We start from the raw sequence: 25152 nt of genomic DNA, 5'->3' as shown, positions 1-25152 counted from the left end.
TGGGAGGCTGACAAACCGCGTCTGTCTGCTGAATTACGGTGACAGCTAAGCTGCATCTTGCACTTGAAGCAAACTGGATTTTCAAAACACCTTGTGCAGGTTTCATATCTTGAAGATACTGACCTGTTATTATGCTATTAATATTATGCGTTGCTATTTGTAAACTACCTCCCCCTTCCCCCTACTGGTGACTTAATCAAAATATGGCTACAAAGGAACTGTGATTTCTGAGCTTGGTTTTTGTAAAGAAGTGGGGGCACAGATGCTGATGATCGAAGACCTTCATACTGCTAGGACTTGCAGCATGAGAACCTAGCCTGATTTCCACCAGGAGCCTCGGACAGTCATAGGAGCATTTATACAAAACCAAAACTGTTGGCAGAGCCCCCAAGGAAGACATCTTCACTCCAAACTGCAGAGCTAAAGGGTCTTCTCAGAAATCTGAGTTGGGAATCAGCTTCACAGTATTGTTGCTAGGATTAAATTGTGGATATAAGGTCCTTTCTTGAGAAATAGTTCCAATATCAATTGCAGCAGCAACTTTAAACTGTTTCTATCTTACCTGGATATTGCCAGCCTGGCAAATATCAGCAACTGGGGATGTGCTTTGTCTGCCCACATGGCTTCTGTCAGTATTTTCTGTCTATTCCCGACGCCAGTGCTGGAGGCTTCAAAAGTTCTTATTTATTGCATTGAACATCAAATTTAACAGTTATTATCCAGCTATGTGTCAGTCCTGTCCAATGTGATTTTTCAGTACTTTCTTTCCTTTTCTGCTTCACAGCAGAGTGTAGCATCCTCATCTGTCTCTGGTAAAACATTTGGTTGTTTTAGGACTCAAAAGGAAACAAAGTTGGAGAGATGAAAAACTAGTTGATATTTTTATCAGTTTTTCTAGGGATTCAAAAGATCCCACTGCCAAATCAGAAATGCAGTACAAGTCTCAAAAAAAGCATTGTGCCAAAGTTTACTTTTTCCCTTGGAATTGGTTCTGGTTCTAAGTCTATTGTTCTGACTTGTCGTGCTCACTTGGTTGTCAGCAGCCTCTTTCCCTTTGTTTAGTTTGACCAATCCCACAGCCACTGTCTGTAAACATTGAATGAGATTCACTTGGGTAGAAAAAGCAAAATGACAATTAGCCTGTTAAGCAAGAGAGCAGAAACCTATGAAAGCACTGTACTACATTTTTAAAAAGCCATTTTAAATGCAACTTGATACTCAGACAATATAAATTGCTACAAACTGCATGGTTAAGGGGACAGGATAGTTAGAAATACGGTACACATTAACCTGTTTGATCTCCTTTTAGAACATTCCTCAAATACCGATCTCATCTTTATTTCTTTTTAGAAATACCATCTTTAATTAAGGGAAGAAAACAGGAATTAGCTGCCTTCCATATTACCTTTGTCACATGAAAAGAAAAGCTTCTGTTTTGAAAATAGCATGCTAATCTCCAGGATTTGTTTCTCTCCCTATTCTTCTGGCTTTAAACAAAGGGTGCTTGATCTGTTTGGTCTTCATCGACATGAGGATGCATCTTATTCTCTTTTGGAGCATTGTTTCTGTTTGTTTAGTTTTGGCATGGCATTTGAAGGCAAAACAGTGGTGGTTACAGGCATTCAAACTCCATTATCCATGTGTTCCCTGAGTGGCTTTTGTTTAGCCATTGTTCCAGTGGGTAAACTGCTCCTATTTCAGACAGTTTATATTGTCTCCATTACCAAATATCTCTATGAATTGTATCTAATAGAGGAGGACGTTCTATAGGAAAAAACAGTATAGGCAGGCACTGAGCCTATAGACACTTATTTTCTGTATACCCAGGCAAAGATCTTGCTTCAATTTTTGCAACCTGTAACTATTGTTTGCTAACATACAGGGCATGACACAAGCTGTGAAATAGTCCTTCCATGTATGGTACAAATATCTTCAATGTTTCTCTCTTCCTTCTGTCTGTAACAGGCAAACCTTGTTTTGCCAAAGATTTTTTGTCTCAGCCACTGGTTTGCAATCTCTGTATTAGGTTGGATGCATCACTTTAAGATGTTGTTCAGGAGGCTAAGGTGGTGGGTTTGGTGGTCAACTCAACTCTGGAACAAAATTAATGGATTTTTCTTCTGGTTTCTGGTGTTTCTTGGGAACATTGCTCTAACTTTGAGATTTGTATGTTCAATGGTATTTGTTAATGATAGCTCTATACTAGGCATAACTAGCAGCAAAACAGGGAAAAATATGTTTTTTTTTTTTCTAATCAGCAAAATCTGATTAGAGCAGGTAAGAAGAGGAGTGTGAAAAATTTTTAAAGGGGGGGATGTTTGTTTTCACTCTTCTAGTGTATAGAGCTGTGCTATATTTGAAGTTTGGACCCTTAGTTCTGAAGTGAGACAGAATGGATCATATCCATCAACAAGAGGAGGATTTGGCTGCTTTTCTCCTAGCTTCTTTATTTTCTGTTGGGATTAGTTCTGTTTTCTTTTTAAGAGCAGGGCATGAATGCTTTATCATTTAGTTGAGTGATTATTATATTCATATAATAATTTCCCAATGGAACGGGTGTCCGCAGTTTGACTTCTTTGCATAGTGGTTTTCCATTAGTTCTGCTGTTTGAGCTTGGTGTTTAATTCTGAAAGCTTGCCAATCCATATTTTCTATTCTGTTTTTCTCTTTTCTAGAAGGATTTAAATAATGCTAGATTGACACCCTCCCCATCCCCCCAGTTTCTCTTCTATCCTCTGGTATGCTGGTATTTCACTGAGTGACTTTAATATTAATATCACGTACTAAGTAGTTAAATTGAGCATTTCCACCAATCATTCATGACAAGCCTTGTGATAAAGGATTCTTTGGCGATTAGTTTAAGTTAAACATTTGACTTTTGAACTCATTTTTGTGGTATGTTTGAAGACAGTGGTGGCCAAACAGTGTATTTTGCTGAGTAACAAACGGCAAACATAGCTGCTTTTTGTTATTATAATAGAGGGATAATTGACATTCTGGTGTTGATGTAGTTGATGTTTTACTTAGCTTTAAAAGAATTCAAAATACTTTGTTATTTTGCTCTAATACGGACAAATAAGGTCATGGCTCACATCCCCTTCATTTTTAAGTGGATTTTCAAATGTATCCTGTTGAAACAAAGAACGCAAATTGCATTTGCTTGGAAGTAGAATTAAGCATATAAAGGGTGTACTTCAAAGTTCTCATTTTGGGTGAGAAAAGGATAGACTTGAAACAAAACGTAGCTGGGACATATAATCATGAATATGATGAGCTCTGTAGAGCAAGACGTGCATCTCATTGTCCTCCAAGTGATGGCTGTCTCTTGGCTGCGCTTTGTAGGCAGCGTGGTCAGGGTGAGCACATCCTAGGGCTGCGGTCAGCTGTGCTCTGGCCCACCTGCTGTTCGCTGACCCATTGCTGCATTCGGGTCTCTTTTGATCTTAGATACCAAAGATTCCTGTCTTTATTCCCTTTCTGGGTTAAAAATCCATGCTTGTGATCACACTAATTGTTGATATTGGAGCGCTTCATTGGGATACGGAGACTGTCAGAAGTGCACAAAGATCATTCAGATAAGGTACCCGAGTTCAGTATCCTTTTTTGGATTCTTTTAATGTGAGAATTAAGGTTAAGTGCTTTTTTTTTTTTTTAAATTTGCTGGGTGATCTGTATTCATAACACTGTTTGTATGTTTTACATAATTCCTATGAATAACATTAGCTCTTTTCACCCCCATAGAGATGTTTTTCAGCTTGCCTAAGTGCTTTTCTTTACACGTTAGACCTGATAAAGGGTTTATATAGTGAAAAAGACATAATTTTTCCAATTTTACTGCTGTTCCGCTGTAAGATTATATCACTGTAAACCCATTTTACTTAAATATTTTGGGTACTGTCTGGACACTTTACAAGAAGTGTGTTAAAATGTGTGGTTAAAACCAGTGTTTCTGAAGGGGAAAGGTAATGTAGTCTCAAATCGTTGAGGTTTGGGATTTTTGCTTGTTTTGTGGTGTGCATTCTGAGGGGGTGATGACAGAAAGGCTGGATGTGTGCAGAGGTAGGAAGCTGGAATTTAGCAGATACCAGGGCTCTGTGTGATAAAGACAGAAAGCCTTTGATTCCCCATGTGGCATGAAGAAAAGTGATTATCAAGAAATGATGTGTAAAATAGTCTTGTACTTGCAGATAACTTTTCCAGGCTTTTCTGAAGGGTTAGCTGGGTTGATTCCCAAAACACACTTCATTATAGTTGATCTTTTAGTCAAATTTTAATGCAGAGTGAAAAGGAATTCTTTATCTCATCTCATATTTTTGTCGTGGAAGTTTTTAGGAAGTAGTTAAATTTAACATAGACCTTTGTGCTTTTCCAGCATCTTGGTAAGAACTTGCGATACCATACTTTAAACTTTTACTAATCACAGAAAATGACCTCACTGTCCTTTTTTAAATTGTTTAAAGTTGTTTTGGGGCAATGAGAAGAAACCTAGATTTATTTCCTCTCCTAAATTTTTGGTGTATTTCAGAAGCTGAAGAAATGTCAGGATAGTGCCTGTGTTGTGAAGATTCAATTTATTGCCCAAACGTGAAGTTGAAAACAGAATTTTACTGACTATACATAGACATCTGCTCACACGTCTTGCAGGACTCCTTAAATATGGTACTGTCTCAAGTGCTCATCATTTTTGAAAAGCTGATGTAGCACAGCCTTCCCTGGAGCTGTGCGAAAGAAAGAGCTTGAACCTGCTCGCATCTGGTTGAGACAAAATACCTGGGCTAATTAAAACTGCTGAAATCAACCTGACTGATTTTTCATGAAACGAACTGGGAAGCTCCCAGATATGTGCTCCGCCAGCAGAACTGCAAGGCGAAAAAGCAAGTTGGTGCAGGAAGGGGGATGGGGACGGGGACAATTTGCATCAGCACAGTTGCGGCCAGAGTCACTTGTGTGTGTTTCGAAACCTCTCCTTTTGCATTTAGAAATGCTGCTCGGTCTTTTGGAGAAGACGGCCCCTCCCCGGTTTTTGTTTGTAGGATGCCCAAGTGTTTATCGGAAGCGACCCCAGTGAATCACGCGGGAGGTTCTGCGCAGCGCCTGCTTGAGCTGCAGGCCGGCGGTGTGCTGGAATGTAGGGCTGTCTTTGGGGCCGCTTCCTTCATCCTTCTGATTCTTTCAAAAGCATCTCATTCTGCTTGTATTTTCCATACTAGAGGTTTACAGAAAAATGTTTATTGCTAAAGCTTCAAACATTTACTGAAATGCTACAAAACCTAAAGAATTTCTGTGGATTCCTTATATTAAGATCAGATGTGGGAATGTCACATTGAATGCCTGCTTTACAAAACTCAGATGATTTTAATGGAAAATAAGCATCTGAAATGGTATGTGCCTAGCAGCAAAATAAAAAAGCAGGGGGAGGGGAACGGACGGGGGAACGATATAATGGGTTGGGATTACACCTCGGTGGTTCCCAGTCCGATCCTGGGCTGCCGCTGACAGAAAGCGATTGCTATGCTCGCGGCCCTTTCAGGGGCGTGGAGCTGGTTTCTGAAGCGAAGTGCTGCATTACAGGGAAGCCGGCAATGCAAGCAAAGCACTAATCCGCCCAGCTGAAATGGCCTTTGGGTTCAGGCAGTTTCAGCTGTAGGGCAGTTTGAACAAAAAAAGTTCAAGAGCGTTCTTAATTTTTCAGTCATAATTAAAAACTGTCAGGTTGACTTTCATTGATTTTAATTGAACTAAAAGCTAGCTTAGAACATAAATAGCACTAGGATTTCTGAGGTAACTAAAATTGCTGGTATTGTGTGTAAAGTATTATTTTGGATACAGAAAGCTAATTTTGTCATGAGCTTTAAGATCCCTTCCAACCCAAACCATTTGGTGAGGCTTAAGCAATGGATTTCCTCACTAAGGCTAATGGTTATTGATTGAAAAATCTTAGTAACTCTAATAAAAAATGTTCAAATGTTAAACTTCCATAATTGTTGGGCTGTAAACTGGTGCTTAGCAAGCATTTCTTATGAGGGCACTGTTCAAATTGACTGTGGCTTGGGGCTTGAAAGAGGAACGTGACCTTTGGGTTTGGGAAACCAGGGAAGCCTCTGGCAGCGCCTGGCAGCCTGAGGGGAGGCCCTGCCAGCCCCAGCCCGGAGTCGCAGTGCCTGCAGCTCCTGAGGGATGTCCCAGCCCAGCCAGGCCTCGTCTGCCTTCCTTGTAACCCCAATGGCAACCCACTGCTGCTGCGGCCCCCACCGCTCATAAGCGTGCTTGCCCAGGCTGGCCCTTGGCCTGCTCCCATCAGCGTTCACTTCCCCGGAGCAGGCCGTCGCTGCAGAGGCTGTGTTCTCCAAGTGAAGTTTACAGCAACTGCTCGGCTAACTGTTCTGTGCTTGGGAAGGGAGCCTTTAACTGTGGGAGCATGAGCTTTTTGGGGTTCATAATACCTAGCAGTGGCATCGATTTTCAGTCTGCTCTGATCCTCGCCCTTCCTGAGAACGAAGGCGGGTGGGAGCGCGCACCCCTGGCAGGCCCCAACTGCGAAATTCTGTGGCTTGAAGTTTCCTGACAGATGATGACATGTTGTCCCTGCCCAAAACTACCAAGAGGGTAGCTAGTAGCAGGTGATCTTACATGAAGAGAGGAAAACATTCTTCCTCACAGATGTAATTGTATTCAGGGACAAATAGTTCTGTGAAATGCATAGGGTCTCTAGAAAAACTTAAAGTATGTATCTGGAGGAGAGAACTTGTGAGGAAAGGAGCCCTTGTCTGCTTGGTTGTTGCAAAAACAATTTTATTGCTCGTACAGCATTATAAGCTGAGCTTCACACTTCCCTTTAAAGAATGTTGACCCTCAAAGCTTTTTTGAGGTCTGCAATGATAACTGTTCTCTTCTTGGTCCTGTTGGTTTTCTCCTCAGTTTATCAGAGGCTGCTCTTCCAAATTCTAGTCAGACGGTCTCTTTCCTTTGTGTTTTTCTGGGATCTTAATCCTCTACCTGGACAACTTGGAGGCTAGCAGAACAAAAGTTTTTTCTGGTCTTCTAACAGCATGTCATTCTTCATCTGCATGACATTAATCTGAATTTATGTGAGGTTCTCCATTAGCCTCAGAGGTCTTTCTGAGCAAGGCTGGCTTCACATGAGCTGAAGATGACTTCGTTTCTTGTTGCACTGAAGGCATAGATTTATTTCTAATTTTGTCACTTCAGAATGGACTATTAGGATAGTGAGATAAAATAGGATAAGACTTAAGTTTATATTACCAAAATTTGTAACTGTTACAGTTTATAAAAGGTAGAGGATGTTGATTTAAAGATCAGCTCCTAGAATGTGCTGTGACAATGTTTTTTAAACTCTCCATTACTAATGGGCCTGAGAGAACCAAGTGAAATATTTTTGATTTATAATTACTTAATTTGAAAAGATCACTTCTTGAAAACATTTTTTGAGTGTATAATGATTTAGATGTGATAGTTTTTCAAGTGTGTCTTTCCTTTGTGATAAAAGTAGGCAGGTCTACATTAAAATGTTGATTAAAAGTATACTGGTGAAATTGCGTTAGGATTCTGGCGTGGGTGGGACTGCAAAGAATTTAAATGGCCTTTATTTGGGTTAACTTATGTTCAGTTTTGGAAGCATATGCCCTTCTAGTTTGTCAGTTTTCCAGCACTTGTCACTGTGGAGTTTGCTTTGCAGCAGCTAAAGTTAGTTTTTTTTATACACTGATGTGATTTTCAATTAGCAAATAACTGTGGTTTTTCTTTTAAAAAAATACTGCATTCCACCATTCTCATTGTATGCTTTTGCCTACTTTTGTGTCCTCTGGAAAAATTGATGTCAAAGATTGTCCGTATCTAGGCCTCAGAATGGTGATTTTTTTTGTGTGCATTAGAAACTGGCGTTCAAGTCATTTGACACGTGCCTCCGTACCCTTGTAGCCCAGCTCTCTGCTTCTCAAGCTGTTAGCCATTCATCTAGAAGCTTTTTTGAATGCCCTAGAATAGTTCATTCTCTGCGTTGTTTTAGTGCAGAGTGCTAGCTTGTGATGTTATTTTTTGGGGGGCTTCACGTCTGCTTCAAGATAGTCTTCCAAATAACTAGATTGTAGTTTTTCTTTCTGTAAGGTTGTGTCAGTTAAGCTAATATAGACCAGTCTAGACACAGCTGACTTAATCCAAAGGTGGTTGAGCTCTAATGTTTCTGCCCTGTGTTTCAGAAATCAGAAGTGCTTCTGAATTTTTTTTTGTACTTTTTGTGTCTCTCCTATCAGCAGTCAGTACTTTAGAAATGTAATCTTTTGAACCAAGTATTTCAGTAAATCTAGTATGAAACATTAGTGGTGTTCTGTACCTCTTTCAGATCAGTCATGTAGAGGTAAAATTATTGCTCATGACAAATGGGATTGTAAAATCATAGAATCATTCAAATGGAAGGGACCTCAGGCACAGTCCAAGCTCCTGCTCAAAAAGCAGGATTAGCACTGAACTCAGACAATGTTGCCTAGGGCTTTGTCAAGCTGGATCTTAGTTTGATTATTTGTTTTTTGTGATTAAGTAAAAGCAGTTAGTTGTCAAACTTTATTCTTGTACTGGAGATATTAATATCCATTTAAAATCAATTAAACTTTTCTGAAATGTAAAATTAATCTTTGAAAATGTTAAGTCACTGATGCATGAATTCTATGAAATGTGGGAAATACATGAAGCAACATAAAAAGACAATTTTATAACTGCATATTTTTGTTTTTAGAGCCTTGATGAATATGAAGATGATGAAGCAGGGCAGAAGGAGAGAAAGAAGGAGGATGCTATTACTCAGCAGAATACGATACAAAATGAGAGTTCCAGTGCAGATACCACTGGCTCATACTTACTACAGGTGAGGTGTTAACACTTTCTCCTTTTGGTATTTTACTCAGTTCTTAAACTGGTGTTGCCTTCTTTTTCGTACTCCTACTTAACAGTAGATTATATGATATATGGAAACAAACATGAAATTCAGAAGCTGTAACATATCTAGAAATAGAGCATAAGGTTCCTTTCCCCAAACTCAGCACTGCTGAGACTCAGCTCTAACAACAGGATTGTTAAGACAAAGGTATAAGTGTCCACCAAACACTCATTTGATATGAGATAGAGAAATGTGAAGATAAGTGAAAAATACTTGTGGGTTTAGAATATTCAATTAATTGGAGGTAAGCTTTTCAGATCAAGACCCTTAGAATATGAAATAATCAACTATTGGCTGCCTGCATATGTGATTATTGGTGCTTTCCATGCATCCAGTGTGGATTTGATTGGTAGGAGCAGAGGTAAAATTATCTTCTTCCATGCAGTATTCTGCTTCTTTTTGTTGTCCTTCATTCTCTTCCCCAGAATCACTTGTCTCATCCATTGTTTACCTTTTAGGATGTTTCTTTGCACAGTCCTGACTTGTCCACTCTGTCACAGCCTATGATTCTGATTCTGGTATTGAAGCAAACACACGCAGAAAACACCTTGCTTCTACAAAATCTCTTCCCCTCCTTTTTATTCTCCAGTCCCCTTGCAGTAGGTGATACTCTGTCCCTTCAGAGGCACAGGAGGTTGGGGTCATTGCCATCTATTTCCATGTGATTTCTCCAGGGTGTCCCAGTGAAAGACATGGGGAACACAACTGCTTCTTCTTCATGTGACTGAATGCTGCAGAGAAAGCACAGCCTATAATACCTTGCACAGCCCCTCTCAGCTGCCTCTTCTCCAAGCTAAGGAATTCTGTTTTATTTAGCTCTTCCTTGTACAGAAGACATTCAATAACATTCTGTACTTTTTCTGCTTTGACTCTGCTTTATTTGGGATCAGGAAACAGGAATGAAGAGCATGTTCAAGATTAAGATTCAGATAAACCACTCTACAACCATGTGCTCTATTTTTTTTTCTGCTTCTTTCCTGATAATTCCTGCTAGTCTTCCTTCTCAGTGTTGCTGAGCACTGAGTTTACTTTCTTTGTTTGTGTGTCTACTACAAGTTCAACATTTTGGGTTTATCCCTGAGTCATCGTAGCCAGCTCATATTCATGCACATGTAAGTTGAGATGCATTATTATCTTTTTGCCTCACTTGGTGCTTATGTACACAGTATTTCACCTACTGTTTTGCCTCCCAGCCACTCCTAATAGAGAAATCCTACATATTTCAACAGTTGACTCTGTTCTGAATAGCATCTGTGGACATCACCTCCCCAAACGTATTGAAAAGCACAGGTCCCAGAATGAGTTCCCATGGAACTCTTTCAGGTATTCCATTCACTTCAATAGCTTCAATAGCACTTCAGTAGCTGGCTGTCAGGTCCTACCATCGTTTCATGGCTTTTCACCGCTAATTTATTCATGGAAAGACATCATCGCTTATTCCAGTGTAGTTTAATTTCTTAAAAAAAAAAAAAGGGGGGGGGGGGAAGGGGGGAATGCTGAAATTCAGTAGACTGTCAACCAAATTTCTCTTCTGGACATCTTTTGACTTAGTTACACTTCAGAAATCTCGTACAGCTTTCTATTTTACAGGTGCCCTGGTGACTCTTCCAGACTATATCATACTTATTTATTTACTTCCTAATTCTGTTAGACTCATTAGCACCACTTTATTCAGAATAAATATCAGACTTACTGGTCTGTAGCTCTCTGGTCCACTCTAGAAACTTCTTAAAGATGGTGACTGTGTTAACGACTGCTACAAGGGCAGTTTTAAGTGAGAGATTAAGTGAAAAGAAAATCATGAAGAAGTCACCATGGATTTACCGAGGGGAAGTAATGCATGACCAACATGATGGGGTTCTATAATGAAATGCTCAGCCTGATGGATGATGGCGAAGCAGGGGATATTCCTAGACTTCATTAAGGCCTTTGGCACTGTTCCCCCTAAGATCTTCCTAAAAGAAGCTGCTGAAGCAGGGTCTGGATGAGCAGACAGTGAGGTGGATCAAAAAATGGCTGAACAACCAGACCCAGAGGTGGCTGTGGTGCAGTCTCTACCTGGAGATCCCCAGGGGTCAGTACTGGGTCCAGTCCTGTTTAACATCTTCATTAACAACCTGGATAACAACTGAGGGTAGAGTGCACCCTCAGTAAATTTGCAGATGACACAAAACTGGGGGGAGTGGCTGACTCACCAGAGGCCTGTGCTGACATGCAGAGGGACTTCGACAGGCTGGAGAGGTGGCCTGACAAGAACCTCATGAAGTGCAACATGGAGAAGTGCAGTCCTGCACCTGGGGAGGAACAGCTCCAGGCACCAGTATATGCTGGGGGCCACCCACCTGCAAAGGAGCTTTACAGAAAAGGACCTAGGAGTCCTGGTAGACACCAAGCTGAACATGAGCCAGCAATGTGTCCTTGGCACAAAGGAGGCTCGTGGTGGCCTGGTCTGCATTAGGCAAAGTATTGCCAGCAGGTCGAGGGAGCTGATCCTTCTTGTCTGTTTGGCACTGGTGAGGCCAGGTCTGGAGCGCTGTGCCGAGTTTCGGGCTCCCCAGTACAAGAGAGACTTGGACGCAATGGAGAGAATCCTACACAGGGCCACCAAGATGATGAAGGGACTGGAGCAGCTCGCTTATGAGAAAAGGCTGAGAGAGCTGGGACTCTTCAGCATGGAAAAGAGAAGGCCTGGAGATGTCTCATCAATGTCTGTACGCACCCTGAAGGGAGGGTGCAGAGAGGACACAGCCGGGCTCTTCTCAGTGGTGCCCAGTGCCAGGCCAAGAGGCAATGGGCACAAACTGGAACACAGGAGGTTCCCTCTTCCTGAACACCAGGCAGCACGTCTTTTCTGTGTGGGCGACGGAGCAGTGGCACAGGCTGCCCCGAGAGGCTGTGGGGTCTCCCCCTTGGAGACCTTCAAAAGCCTCCTGAACGTGGCCCTGGGCAGCCTGCTCTGGGTGGCCCTGCTTGGGCAGGGCTTGGGCCTGGTGGGCCCCAGAGGTCCTTTTCAGGATTCCTCATTCTGAAATGTTTTTATACATTTTGGAAGTTGTTTGTCAGGCTTTTTTTTGTTGTGCTCTGCTTTCACTTTTTCAAGAAGCATTCCAGAAGTTGTCACTTCGTTTCCCTCGTGTTATTATTATATAATATTTTGACTGTATTCCCATGTCCCTGTTTTTTCATCCATATATTCTATTCATTTTGAGCAGCAGTCTCAGTTTCTCTTTAGCAGACTGCCTGCATTAATTTTACCCTGCACAGTTCCAAGTTTGTCACCTCCAAATTCAAACAGGCACTACTTCTTTGCTGACAGAGCACAGCAGGGGTGTCTTGTCACTGACAATACAGTGTCCCAGTCCTTGGATCTGGCAAAGACCCAGGCTGCCTTATGCACAGAACAGATGGAACCGTAGCAAGTTGAATCTGCTAAGACTTAATCAGTTTATTACTGACTGTCAACTCGCTTTTAATAGAATACTTTTATAAGTGGCCCAAACTTGAACAGAATTTGACAGTGTTATTTCAGCTTTGATGAATTAGTTTCATTTTGATGGTACACTGTGTGACAGTGGAGCCTCATTCTGTTCTTAAAATTGAGGTTATATTGTAGATCTAAGAACTCAGTCAACTCTAGTTGGTTTAACCAGTATTTATTATAATTCTACCTATTAAGCAAAGTAACTGCATTTCTTCAGTTATAGACTTTTTCACTGACTTGTCCATTCTATGATCATTTTATGAAACTTGTAAATAATTACTGTGACATTTATATGGGAATCACAGATAGTAATGACTCTGTGTCTGATAGACAAAAACATTGCTGAATGATATTCTCTTGTTTCTAGTCCTTAACCTGATCTTTCAACTTTATTTTAGTTTTATTTTAGGGCATTGTGGGCAAAATGCAGTTTTTGAAAACAGCTTTGAGGGCTTTGAGGGCTCTGTCTGAATTTGAAGTCCTTGATCCAAAGCACAGAGATGTGAGATTTATTTAAGAATAGATAGGAGAATGTTTTTTCCTGAAGCAGGACTTATTTTAGTTGAAATCAACTTTTTTTTTTTTTTATTGGAAATGTGGATGTGGTAGGTCTGGCAACTTTATCTAAACATTAAAAATACAGTGCAATCAGAACTGTCACTTAACTTCAGCAAAAGATAGTGTGGAAAGCTTCACCTCACCGGTTGAATCAAAACTAAATCTACTCCCAAACACAGAACAAGTGTGCAGACTGTCTTGCTTAATTTTTCTGCTGTATTTCATTGTGCAGCTCTCAGCTTGTGGGTCAAAATGTTGCCAAATACTGACTGAAGTGTATGGGGATGCAGGCTGAGAGTGGTAATGCTAAGGACAAGCAGTAACTACAGCTAGGAATTGTCAGTCTGGCAATTATACAGGTCCATCTCTTGCTTAGCAGAGAGGGTAACATTAAAAATAGTGCAAAAATATTTGATAGCAATGTCTTTCTTGCAGTTGGACAGAAGTGTTGTTATATTTAGGGTAACGTCTCAGTTGAGGAAGGGGTTGATACCTACTCAAAATAAAGATAACTTGCATCAAAAAACCCTACAAGAGTTGGCTGAAAAAAATGATCAGTCCAATGAAGATATTTTTAAAAGCCACGTAGAACACTTGGTGAGCTCCAGAAGGTGGAAAGATGCAACTACTGTGTCAATAGTCAAAACATATATATATATAAACCTTGTGGGTGCATATATAAAAGTATATATATACACACATATCTATATGCAAGGCCTTATCTTTTTGTATCACAGAATTCAGGTCGTGCTGATACCATGGACAACTGCCTCTTGGAATTCAGTGGCTCGGGGAAAATTTTAGGAAACTAGATGCACAAATAAGTGCCCTTCTTGGTGTAATCCTGTTCAGGAAGTGCTAATACTGCTTTTGTGTCATGTTAGAACTGATACCCAAGTGTGTCACCACATTGTGTCTGTATTACTTTGTGGTGTTCATGGAAAACCAGAGACCAAATTGGGAAAAAAATGAGAAGGTTAACCCAAAGCCTATATATATATATATATATACATTTATTAAGAAAGGAGAGTGAGAGTTGGCATTACAGTGGCTGTAGTAAACTACAGAGGGATGATATATTGTTATATAGTAGAGTTTTCTCTAGGGAGAAAAATGGGGGTAAAAAAGCATTCGTAAGGCAAATCAAGCTCACCATAAAAGTAAAGCTTGCTTTTTTCACATTGTGGGTGATCTATCAGTGTGAGAAACGGGGTGGGTAAATGTGTAGATTCTCTGTTCCTTAAAACCTTCCAATCGGTCGTGGCCGTTTCTTGTTTTTTTTTTTTTTTTTTTAAATTTTTCTAGAAACGATGCCACAATCATACAGACTATCATTTTCAACACACTGTAGTAGTTTGAAATCCTGTGTTTTGTGTTATCTTAGCTTCCTTTCTGCTCACGTTTTATTTCAGATGTTGTAGTGTCTGTGAGTGCTGGTTGTTGTGCTAGGCATTGTGCAAACACACACAAAAATGTCATCTGCTCCGAACAGTGTGACATTTAAGTATAAGATGTGGGAATAGTTGAGTAAATACGTATTGGCAAGAGCACCGAGAAACAATAAGGTATTTGAGATCTGCAGAGTTATTTTTGACTTTGGCATCGGGATAGGGTTTATTGTGTTCTAGATGTTTGTTTTTCTCTCCGGTGAGTGATGACAAAAGGAGTCTGACTAGATCAGCTGTAGACATCTAAAATTAGATGGGCTGAATCCTTTCCTCTCCCTGGCAGACTTGGACCAAGCGTGTCAGAATGTTTTGGTTCTAAAGGAGTTGGAAGTGGGTATCACATTAGCGATAGTGTGAGATCGTGCATTCAAGCATGAAAAGAGGATACTCAAGTCAGTTAGCTGATGAGGTTCAACCTTTGTGAAATAAATACTCCGAACCCTTCAAGTGAAAGGTAATGATCTACAAAAATCAGAATGTTGTAGAACATCCTGCCGTAAAATGGGAATGCTGCTCTTCATTACCATCACACAGCAGCACAAGTTGTCCGGTTAATTTCTTAATACCTGCTTAAGGAGCTGCAGCTGATAACTGGCACAGTCACCAGTACCTTTGTGTGAGGAGCGACTGACAGAAGTCTCCACAGTCTTCTGCTAGACACCTGCTTTTGGATTTGTATTCCTGGCATGCAGCTGGTAGGGGAATTCTGCTTCTCAGAAGTTCTGAAGTCTGGGACTCCAGTGGGAGATGTGACTCATGCTTTTTGTTAAGCCACACCTGCTGTTTTGCTGTACCTGATCACATATTGCGTGCTGCTGCGGAGCCCAGGAACGTTCTCAAGGCCCTTGGGCTCTACTTAAGAGATTACGGTCATCTTGTTCCAACCATTAATTTGTTTTTATGTGTGCTATTGTAATGGGCATTTCTTGGAGTTCCCGTATTGCTCTTACATTGTGTAGCAACAAGAAACTCAAGAAATTTCAGGATGTTCACTCTTAACAAATGATTTTATGGAAGATTCAACATCCATAGGACATACCTGAGACAGTTAAACATCCACACTGGAGCACAGTCAACAACACTAAAGAGATTTGCTAGGCAAAAGATTTCATTACATTTATAAGACTCAACCTTGTGGTTATTGACATACTGTATCTTGCATCAGATCCCTAAAATAAATTCAATTTCTGTGCAGTGTTAGACAGGCTAAAGCTTGATCCTAGTGCTGTATTCCTGTGGAGCTGCTAATCCAAGACAACACAGGGAGAAGTTGCAAAGTTGCTTTAATTTTCAACTCATAATGCAGACCTGCATACACAGCAGTATTGCCACATCTTGGGCTGCTGTCACTCCTCTCAGTAATTCAGATTTTTGTTCTTTGCAAGTGATTAGCTTGTGATAGGTGTTTGGGTTATCATTCTGTTTCGTGTACAAACTACCTGGTACCTTGAAAAGAATCTTTCTGATGGGAGATGAGGATGGGATGAAATTTTTGTTCTCTACAAGAAATGGATTCTACGTAAGAATGCAATTTGTACTTAGTCAGCATTCACCTAATGATATAACTGCAAAATTATGCCACAGCTGATTGGGTTCATCATAGTTAACTTCAGCAGCGAATTGGTTAGAGGGCTGGTGAAATCCCCTAAACTTGATTTATTAGAGAGACCATGCAGTTACGACTTGCACATTCAGTCAGAAGTCATACATGAGCATATAAATTGAAGGAAAAACATGTATGATTTTCTTTTAACCTTTTGTTCTAAGTAGGCTTAACATTTCTCTGAAGCATTGCAGGCGATTCCTAAAAGAAATGCAGCCCAAGGGGGTTCCCGCAGAAGCACTCTATGGCAGTTATATTTGCTTAAATACTGTCTTTTGCCTCAGATGTGGCCCAGCACGTTGAAATTCTCAGAAGCAGCTGTGCACGCCAGTGTTACAAAGCTGTAAATGTTTAATAGAGGCACCTTACAAGCTATGCTGAAAGCAATAAATAAAATCAAGTTAGGGAGTGAAAGTCTCTGGGGGCTTCTAAGCTGTGTGAAAAGCCACGAGAAATGCAGGGAACTGAAGTATTACGTGGATCTCCATTAGGAAACAGCTGAAAACCTGCTTGGCACAAGCATCCCAAGAGTTTTCTGCTTGAATCTTATGCCAAGAACATGCTGCCAAATAAGCTTCTTAACTTGCATTGCAGTTTATACCTGTCTATTTTGCGTTTACTGGCTTTTTATTTCGCAAAACAGTGTAATGACATACAGCATCCCTTTGCAATAGCTATTATCTGATGCAGTAACGATGTTCATATCTATTCGTACCTGACCACAGCTTTTCAATGTTTTCTATCTAGGTTTCACATAGTTCTTGCAAAGGAGAACTGTGTGCCTGCATTTAAGAGTAATAATTCACCTTTTATAAGTGTATTTTCATGGTGTTACTTTCTGTTCATTGAGTTATGCTACAGGGAATGTCCCAGTTTATTGACATGCTTTTATTTTTTATGCTGTATTTGTTCAGATGTTAGGCCAAGTATTATTTTACATAATAACATGATCATAATACTGGCATACTTCTTTAAAAAAAAAAGATTAAATAATATGTGTTTAAAATACAAAAATATGTAGATTAGGAGAAGCTGTATTTGAGTGTATGAAGTTGTATGTAGTTGTGCAAAATCAGATTGTAGGACTCTGGCATTTGACAGTTAAATTACCAGATAATGTTGGGTTTTCTCTTTGCAGATTAACGACATGATCTGTCTCACAGGGATGGTACAAAACCAGTCATTTGTATTCACAAAGCACTTAGACAATAACAGTGAATGCAATAGAAAGACTCATGAGGAAATTTTATTGTATGTCCAAAGTGTTCCCATAGGATGGATTAAAAAGTACTGAAATCCAGTGTTTAAACATTGAAGCATCACTTATTTATTTAATGCACTTACATCTCAAGTAGGTTTTCCATGTGCAGTGGTTTTAAATTGACATTAGGTACAGGGGATTTGCTGCTTTGCACAGTTCCTGACACGAACCAGGTACTTCCCATGTTTACCTGAGATTCTTGGCATGACTTGGGACACCCAAATTATTCCTTTGATCTCTCTAAGGAAAATATGAACCCAGGAATTCCATCTTTCCACGATCATGTATGATCAATCCATCACGCAAGCAGCAGCCTACGGTAATACAGGCACATATCCAGAGCAGTTTGAGTACACCAAGTGCAGTGAATACGGCATGGTGGCTGCTTCTTGAAAATGCAACAAATGCAAACCCTGGGCAGTACTCACAGAGTACGGTGCTTTGTGTGGTGTTTCAGAGGTCTTGTGCAAAAATGTGTCATGTTAGGACACCATGAGAGGCAGCGTCAAACATGTAGCTGTAAGGATTTGAATAAAAGTTGCCTAAATTATTGACATTCTGGTGCTTTCTGGGCTGGTTGACTTTGCACTCTTAATAATTGTTTTGTAACGCGTTTTGTCTGTAGTGTTGGAGACTGGGGAATGGGACAAAAAATGAACGTCGTAGCTTCTTCATTAAGCTACAAGGTCACTGCTCTGAGTTTAGGAGTGATAATGTTGCATGGTGGTCTTGTCTGGTATAATTGGAGTCTTTATATACACTGAGTTAATTGTTTTGCAAAAACGAGGTTGCTAGATTTTAATTAAATTGTGTGCGTGTTGTTATTGTTGCTTTTGTAAAAAGGCAGTTTTAAGACAGTGGAATTCCTAGCTGAATGGGCTGCATAATCCTCATGGCTGCGGCAGCACAGGTTTATTTGCCAAAATCTTCCTCCTGTGCTCTCCTGTGAGCAGCCTGTGTGTGTGCGGTGCTGAGCCACGCGCGTTCGGTAAGTCTTGCATTCCCAAAGGATCTGCACGCGCTCAGCAAGTCTGGTTCAACTCTATCGCATGTGTGCTACCGGACGCTGCTGCTGGTGAGGAATGCTTTAAACAGCCACGTCAGGAGCATTTAATTTAGTAGAGGAATCATTCCAACTTCAAATCTCGTTTCAGGAACGCATTTCACTCCTGGTAAATAAGTCAAATGTACCCATGAAGTCTTTTCTAGTGGAGTAGTAGTTCCTGTGTGCACACCCACAGTGATTCGTCGCAGGACCTGCATGAACACTGAAGCTGAACCAAGCCTGAGCGGTGGCTACTTGCTGCTGCTTCGGGTTCTCAGTGGTGCCTGGCAATGGCAGGGGTTTCAGGCACTTCCTAAATCCTTGTGCAGACCCAACGGGAAGCAGAGATTGTACATTATGATTTCTTTCTTGTAGCTTCTGTTAAGTTGTGCTGTGATCTCTCCATTAAGATTTTTTTGCTTTGTTTGCTTTTCCTTTCCTATTTTCTTATCACCAGATGTTGCTGCCATATACTCAGCCTGTTTTGAGCAGGTTTTTGTTCTGTGGTTGCTCTGTTTGTTTCTTTCACTGTTGACTTCATGAAGTTACGCTCCAAAATTGCATAAGCTTGCACATTAGCCTTTATATGGCCAGAATGAATAGGAAGCAGTTTCTCAATTTCTCAGCTAATGCTTTTGGGCAGTCAGCAGGGGCCTCATGTCAAGGAATTCATTTTCCCACATGCGTGCTTTTTTGGACTGGCATCACTTTTAACTCAGATAATTGAATGCTGGTTTGGAAAGCTTCTTTTATTCCCGAAGGAGTCAGTGTGGAAATTCTGCTCAGCTGTCAGAGATGATGATGTCTAAGTGGGTATCTCCTCCCAGTCTTAAGATTCCTTGAATAAAAAAGGTGACCCCATGGAGCACACACTGCAGCTGAAGTCTCTGTGGGAAGAAGAGCCCTCTGGTAAATACAAGCTCGTTGAGCAGGGAAGGACTTCTGCCATATCTGCTTGTGCAAATAAATGACGAGTGTGACTGATGGTAAAAGCTCCTGTAAGATACAGAAGTGCTCGGGGTGTGGGCACAGGGGGGAGGACACTTCTGCAAGACCCTGTGTGGACCAGAGGGGTCCTGCTGAATGCCCTTGTGTACAGGGGAGGGGGGAAAAAGTTACTTAGTATTGCAGAAAGATGAGCAAAAATGTATGCAGCTCTACAGAAATAGGCGTAGCAGTACTTGTCAAACATTTTTGTGAGGTGGATCATACCTGCAGGTTATTCACAGTAAGTTACAGAGGATGGCAGTGGTAGTTGCTCGCCTGGGCTTGCGCGTTCAGGTGCTGCCTAGTCCAGCTCCCCGGTGGGCTGAGGATGGGGTAGAGGCCCCCTTCTCACTGTGACCGTCGTCCAGTGTGAATAACGTGACAGCCTGGGAGGGAGAAGGACTCCAGGATCCAGAGTTGTTTGGTGGAACCAGTCTGGCTGCGTTTATACTGCTAGAAAGCACAAGGCCTGGGCGTCAGCTCAGCCCCTGCGCTGCTGATAGTGCCTGTGGCTTAATGATTAGCAAGACTTTCTGGCATGGTTCTGGTTTGTGCAACCTAGTGCTGTCCTGTGTCGTACCCAGGGACTGTTTGAGGACTAATGCACCAGGAACCAGCCCTTGTAGCCAGTATGAATGTTGCAGCACGGGGTTTGGTTGCCTGTGTGGTGCTACTAGAACCTTACTAGCCTCTGCGTTCCCAAAAAAAGCTGTGTGCCCTTCATCCGCACATTGGGGGTGTGCAACACAGACCTCGGTTTCATGCTGTGAAAACACTACTGTGGGCTGCCATTCAGTCCTTGCATTGTTTTCAGCTGCTTTTAACTTTAGGGGTTAAAAACCACCACCGCCAATAAACAGCACAGATGGTTGTGGCTCCACTGGAGAAGTTGGGTTTGTGACGAGTTACGTTTCTAGTACATAGTGTGCAAGACACTGCGTAGACAAGTCAACACGTAACTTACCCATAGACAGGTTGAAAAAGTTACAATGCTTGGGAAGTGTGAGATGAATCCCATCAAAAAGAACTTTGGGAACTTGTATTTTGTCTTTTTGTGCCTCTGGACAGAGGCTAGTGTATGGTGAAGTGGAGATGCACCTAGTTCCATGCAGGATTTTATAGTTTTTGTATAGTTACACTTGCTATAAACCACCCCAGCAAATTATGCTTCTATTTTCACTGTTGTCATCTCTACTGTGGATTTCATAGCACAATTCAGCTCTTCTGTGACTAGAGGTCCTGACACTACTTTCTTAATTTCTCTGAGCTGTAAAGGTTTATGCCCATTTGAATTCTCTCTTTTAAAAAATGTTCTCATTTCAGTGACAAGTAATGTGTGTGCCTTTCCCTTATGTGCTGGAGGTCTTCAGGTTTTTGGCAGCAGTATTGATCCTCTCTCTCTCTCTTTTTTTTTTTTTTTAAATGAGTGGCTGACATGCTGCATTCGGGAGCTTTGTTCAAGTATTTCCAAGCTCCCATTTTGTTTTGAAACCCGCATCTTCCGTTTACTACTGTGCAGTGCTGATCCATGAAGGCTGTATACTGCTTATAATCACTGTCTTTCTGATGATGTTTCCAGCCCTGCTCCATCAGTGAGTCACTTCAGGTGCTGTCGGCCTGTTTTAAGCAGCTCTCCTTGTCGTGTTCTCTGTTGGAGTGCCTAACTGCTTGTCCTGCGCTCTTCTGTCTCTTTGCGGTTGAACATTGCTTGGGTAGAGAAATGAAGAAAAACGATTAAAGAAAAAACTCTGCTCGTGCGTTCAAGTGTTTGTGGCTTCCTTATTTTTTAAGCTGTTTTCTTCTTGATTGTACTTGACTTCCCCAGGAGTTGCTTGATTACCTGCAGGTGTCTTTAATCTTTTCCCCTTGCTTAATGCCCTCAATACATTGCTTCTTGGGTAGGAGTTGAGGGTCTTTACTGCCTTGTTAGACATCTGATTTGATTCCCTAGACATTCTTCCAGAGTTTCTCAGAGGCCTCCTGGCTCTGTGTAAGCAGGGAGATGACTCAGAATTCTTTTGGCTTCACGACGGTAATCCCTATCACTTGCATCCAGGTGTTGTAGCATGTCTGTGTTACTTCTTGTTTGAAGTCCCTGTTAATTATATATTAATTAAAGGCTGTAGTTAAGGCTTTAAAAAGTAATTTTAAAGCTCACTTGTATCCAGAGCTACAGAAAGTTAACTTTTCCCTGACTGAAATCTGTTTTTTACAATCTGTTTTTTCCCCCTGCTCCTTTGGGGGTTACCTGGGTGTACAGGCTGATCACTTGCCGTAAATAAAACTTTCACTGTATTTCTTTCGTTTTCTCTTTCTCCAGTGTCTCCTTTGTCTGAGCAAATCTGTAATGAACAATTTTGTTTATTCTGCTTTACAAATTATATGTAATAATTTTGAAACTTCCCGGACATAGTAAAGACATCATATAGTGTTACTTAAATCACAGAACTGCCAATGAACACAAAAGTAATATGCTACAACTGAACAGGAAAAGGTACACCATATAAAAATACTTACATGTAAGTGTATGCAATATAAATACAGCATGCCTTCCAACCTTAACCTCTCTGTGAGTCTGTGAAATTAACATCTGGTTTGAAGCTGATTAAGAGATAGGGGTGAACTGTAAGAACTAATAAACTTTAAAATCCTCCATTTGTTTGTATAAAAATGCAACTATGTTTGTAAATCTTATCTACCAAGAAGTAGCCCAGAAAGTTAGGCATTAAATTTTAGTTCATGTTTTCCAGGCACAGAACCACCGTGACCCATGTATTCCAATCAGTTTGTTAATAGAAGACATTTGCACCTTTGCAACTGTGGAGCTATGTAAGATTAAAAAAAAAATGAAATAAATAAAATTGTAGTAGCATGATGTGAAATCAGTCTGACCTCCATGTTGTGCCACAGTTGAATAATTGGTGTACCAATACACTGGATTTTTTTTCCTTCACAGTTGGGCAGCTGGCTGATAGTTGGATTAGCCGCATTTGACCCAGCAAAGTGATTTGGGACAGGCAGTGCGTGTGCTCCAGAATGCTTTGCGGAGCATGGTACACAAGCATTTTGGTAGCTGGGACAGAGTAAGTGTGCATGCAGTAGCTGTGAGCGTTACTGCCCACGCTGCAGTCTGGCTGGCTCCTCACCAAGGCGCTCGAATATCCTTGAACCATGCTTCCCAAGCCGGGTGTGCGGGAACATTTGAGTCACCCGGCGGCAGCCAGAGCCTGAGGGTTCCCCTGGATCCGGGCAGGTCTTGGGAAGAGGCATGCTTTGCCCATTGTTCCCGAGTTCTGGAAAAGCAAAACCTACATGTGAGCAAGATCTGCGCGCAGGCGTGTTGGATGTGCAGTACTTAATTGAGGCTCTGCTCTGTCAGGCAAAGTGAGCACGTTGCTCATCTGCAGTCCAGAACCACACACACATTACGGAGAACTGCATGCTTGCAGAAGATACCTGTTTTCGAAAAATAATTAATTGAATAGCTTTTCTCCCCAAAGGGTTGTGCAGTCAAGAAAGAGAAGACCTGAAACCTGTTGGAGATGCAAGGGTTTTATATGGGCTGCAGCGAAAGGGTCTGGGAAATTCCAATTGTCTAGGGAACTGCTAGCTCATGATGCTAGCCTAATTTATCGTTATGGTACAATACCATACTACCTCTGAAGTGGTGTCTTCTCTTTGGGTCTTGTTTGATATTATGCCATATGTATATCAACATATATTCTTGTCGTTTAGATGTATTTGTATATCTAAATGTGTAATGTAGATATATACACACAAATACATACAAAAAAGACATTACATATACGTATAAAAGAACTGAATGCAGATAAAGATGTTTGAAGGCAGATGCTCTAATAGATTCATTTAATTATAAAACTTAGCCTTTTATTTTCTATCCTTCCTAAAGAAAGCATTATCCTTGTGTAGATCTGTAATGCCATTGCCTTTCCACTTCTATGAATGCCTACCTGAATCCATCAGACAGTATTTCATAAACAGGTGACTAGAAGCTCTATTAACCTTAAATTTCCTCTCTTTAGCATAGATAAAGAAATTATATTCCTCTTCTCCCCTCTGACATTTTTGTTAGGTCTCAGTTGTCTACGCCAGCTGCCTCACAGGGAAGAGATTGTTCTTTATTGCTGACCTGTGTTTAAATCTCTGGGTGCTTCATTATCAAAATAGCTCTGACTATTGCATTTGAATTTCCAGAATACTGGAATGTCTTTTTCCTGCTCAAAGATTTATTAATTCTGGTACAATTCTATTCACTATGGCATGTTTTAAAAAGATCGGTTGGATGTAAATTAAACAAAGCTCTTTTAAAATGTGTTGGTTCCTGCTTGACAGAGTACAAATCAAAGGAAGATTAAAATATGATGCCAAGCTATTTCAGAACAGTAGGTCAGCTTTTATTTTTGTTTGATCTTACCAGGTTCCTGTTTCAGTTTATTTTGTAACTGATTAATAGGTGGTGATAACTTCATGCTTTCTTAACAGTTTTAGAAATAAAAGCTCATTTTTACAGTGGCTGCTTATAAAAGAGATTTACTGGGTGTGTAAAGTGTTTAAGGTCAGCTCTAGGAAATCCACGCCAGAAAAAAAATAAAATGTAATGAATCTGAGCAGTAGATGTAAAATCTTGGCAGCTAGTTGACTAAGGGGAGGGGAGGAAGCCTGGGATGGTTTTGTGTGTACAAGGCTTCTGCCCAAGTAGAGATTTAGAAATTGCACAGCTACAGGGGGTGCAAGTAGTTCAGTAATATAACTTGAGGCTCTAAAAAGTACCTTGGAGTGCTTCTAAAAGGAGTGGTTTCAATGGAAATAACCTTTATCATTTGGGGTGAAACTGGTGTTAAATTCCATGGAAAACTTCTCTAGAAATTTTCAAATGGTTTAGAATCAGGAATGGAAAGTAAGTGGTACCCTCATGGCTCTGTTACTCCTGCGAGATGCTTTTTCATGGGAGTTTGGATGGGAGGGAAAAGTGGTATACTTCATTTTCCTTCCTCCTGCTATTCGCAGCGGTAGTTATTTCTGGCTTGTATTAGCATCGGGTTGCCTTTCAGTTAGCCAGCATTCAGAAGTAATCGTACTTCTAATAGCTGAATTAGACGTAGGCTGCACTGCAGAACGTCTGTAGCTGCTGTTTCCAAGGAAATGGCAATAAAAAATTGTACTGAACCTGAGAAGAAAGCAGTTAGAGTTGATCAGGATGTGATTCATGTTGGAGATTTGAGTTAACTTGATTGCCTGGGTGGAAGTAGAATCCACCTGTTCCTTGGTATAAATAAAACAAAACAAAACAAAACAAAACAAAAAACAAAAAAACACAAAACCCCTTCCTCTGGGCAGTGAAGTTGTATCTGCTCCCATCTTGAGGAATATTTAGGAAACTTCATAAGGAAACCTGTATTAGGATTGCACTTGAAAACTAAAATTGTTTTGATGGCCCATTTTCAATCAAAATTTTACCTTGCATGTTGCAGCAATATCGTCATGTAGTCAAAATGTGAGTTTACACCAGTATTGTCAAATTCGAAGACACTGCCTGTATTATACATACCAGCATTTACACCAGCGTGCCCCAGCAGCCTGTTTTGATACAGACAATTAGCTTTAATTGTTTGTGAAACTTTTAAGTAGTCTTCAGGGTATCCCAGTGAAATATTTTCATAGTTTGGCTGACTTCTAGGGTTTGTACATGTTTTAAAACAATGTTTGTTAATACATTTTAACTAACAGATTTGTAATGGTAGCGTTGGCTTAACATCTGGAAATCTTTGTCAGACACTTGTAAACACGGACAACTCTAT

General features: G+C 40.7%; 1 protein-coding gene across 1 annotated transcript in view; it reads left to right on the top strand.

Annotated features, from left to right (window-relative positions):
* PAWR (pro-apoptotic WT1 regulator) overlaps nucleotides 1-25152 on the top strand; it is an 85940-nt gene that overhangs the window by 32399 nt on the left and 28389 nt on the right. Inside the window, exon 3 of the mRNA XM_083807496.1 lies at nucleotides 8750-8878. Coding sequence (XP_083663622.1) covers nucleotides 8750-8878 — 129 coding nt within the window. The remainder of the gene's footprint in view (nucleotides 1-8749; nucleotides 8879-25152) is intronic.

This window comes from Anser anser, assembly GCF_964211835.1.
Source record: "Anser anser genome assembly, chromosome: 1".
Taxonomy (NCBI): domain Eukaryota; kingdom Metazoa; phylum Chordata; class Aves; order Anseriformes; family Anatidae; genus Anser; species Anser anser.
This window is presented reverse-complemented; position numbering and strand designations above follow the sequence as displayed.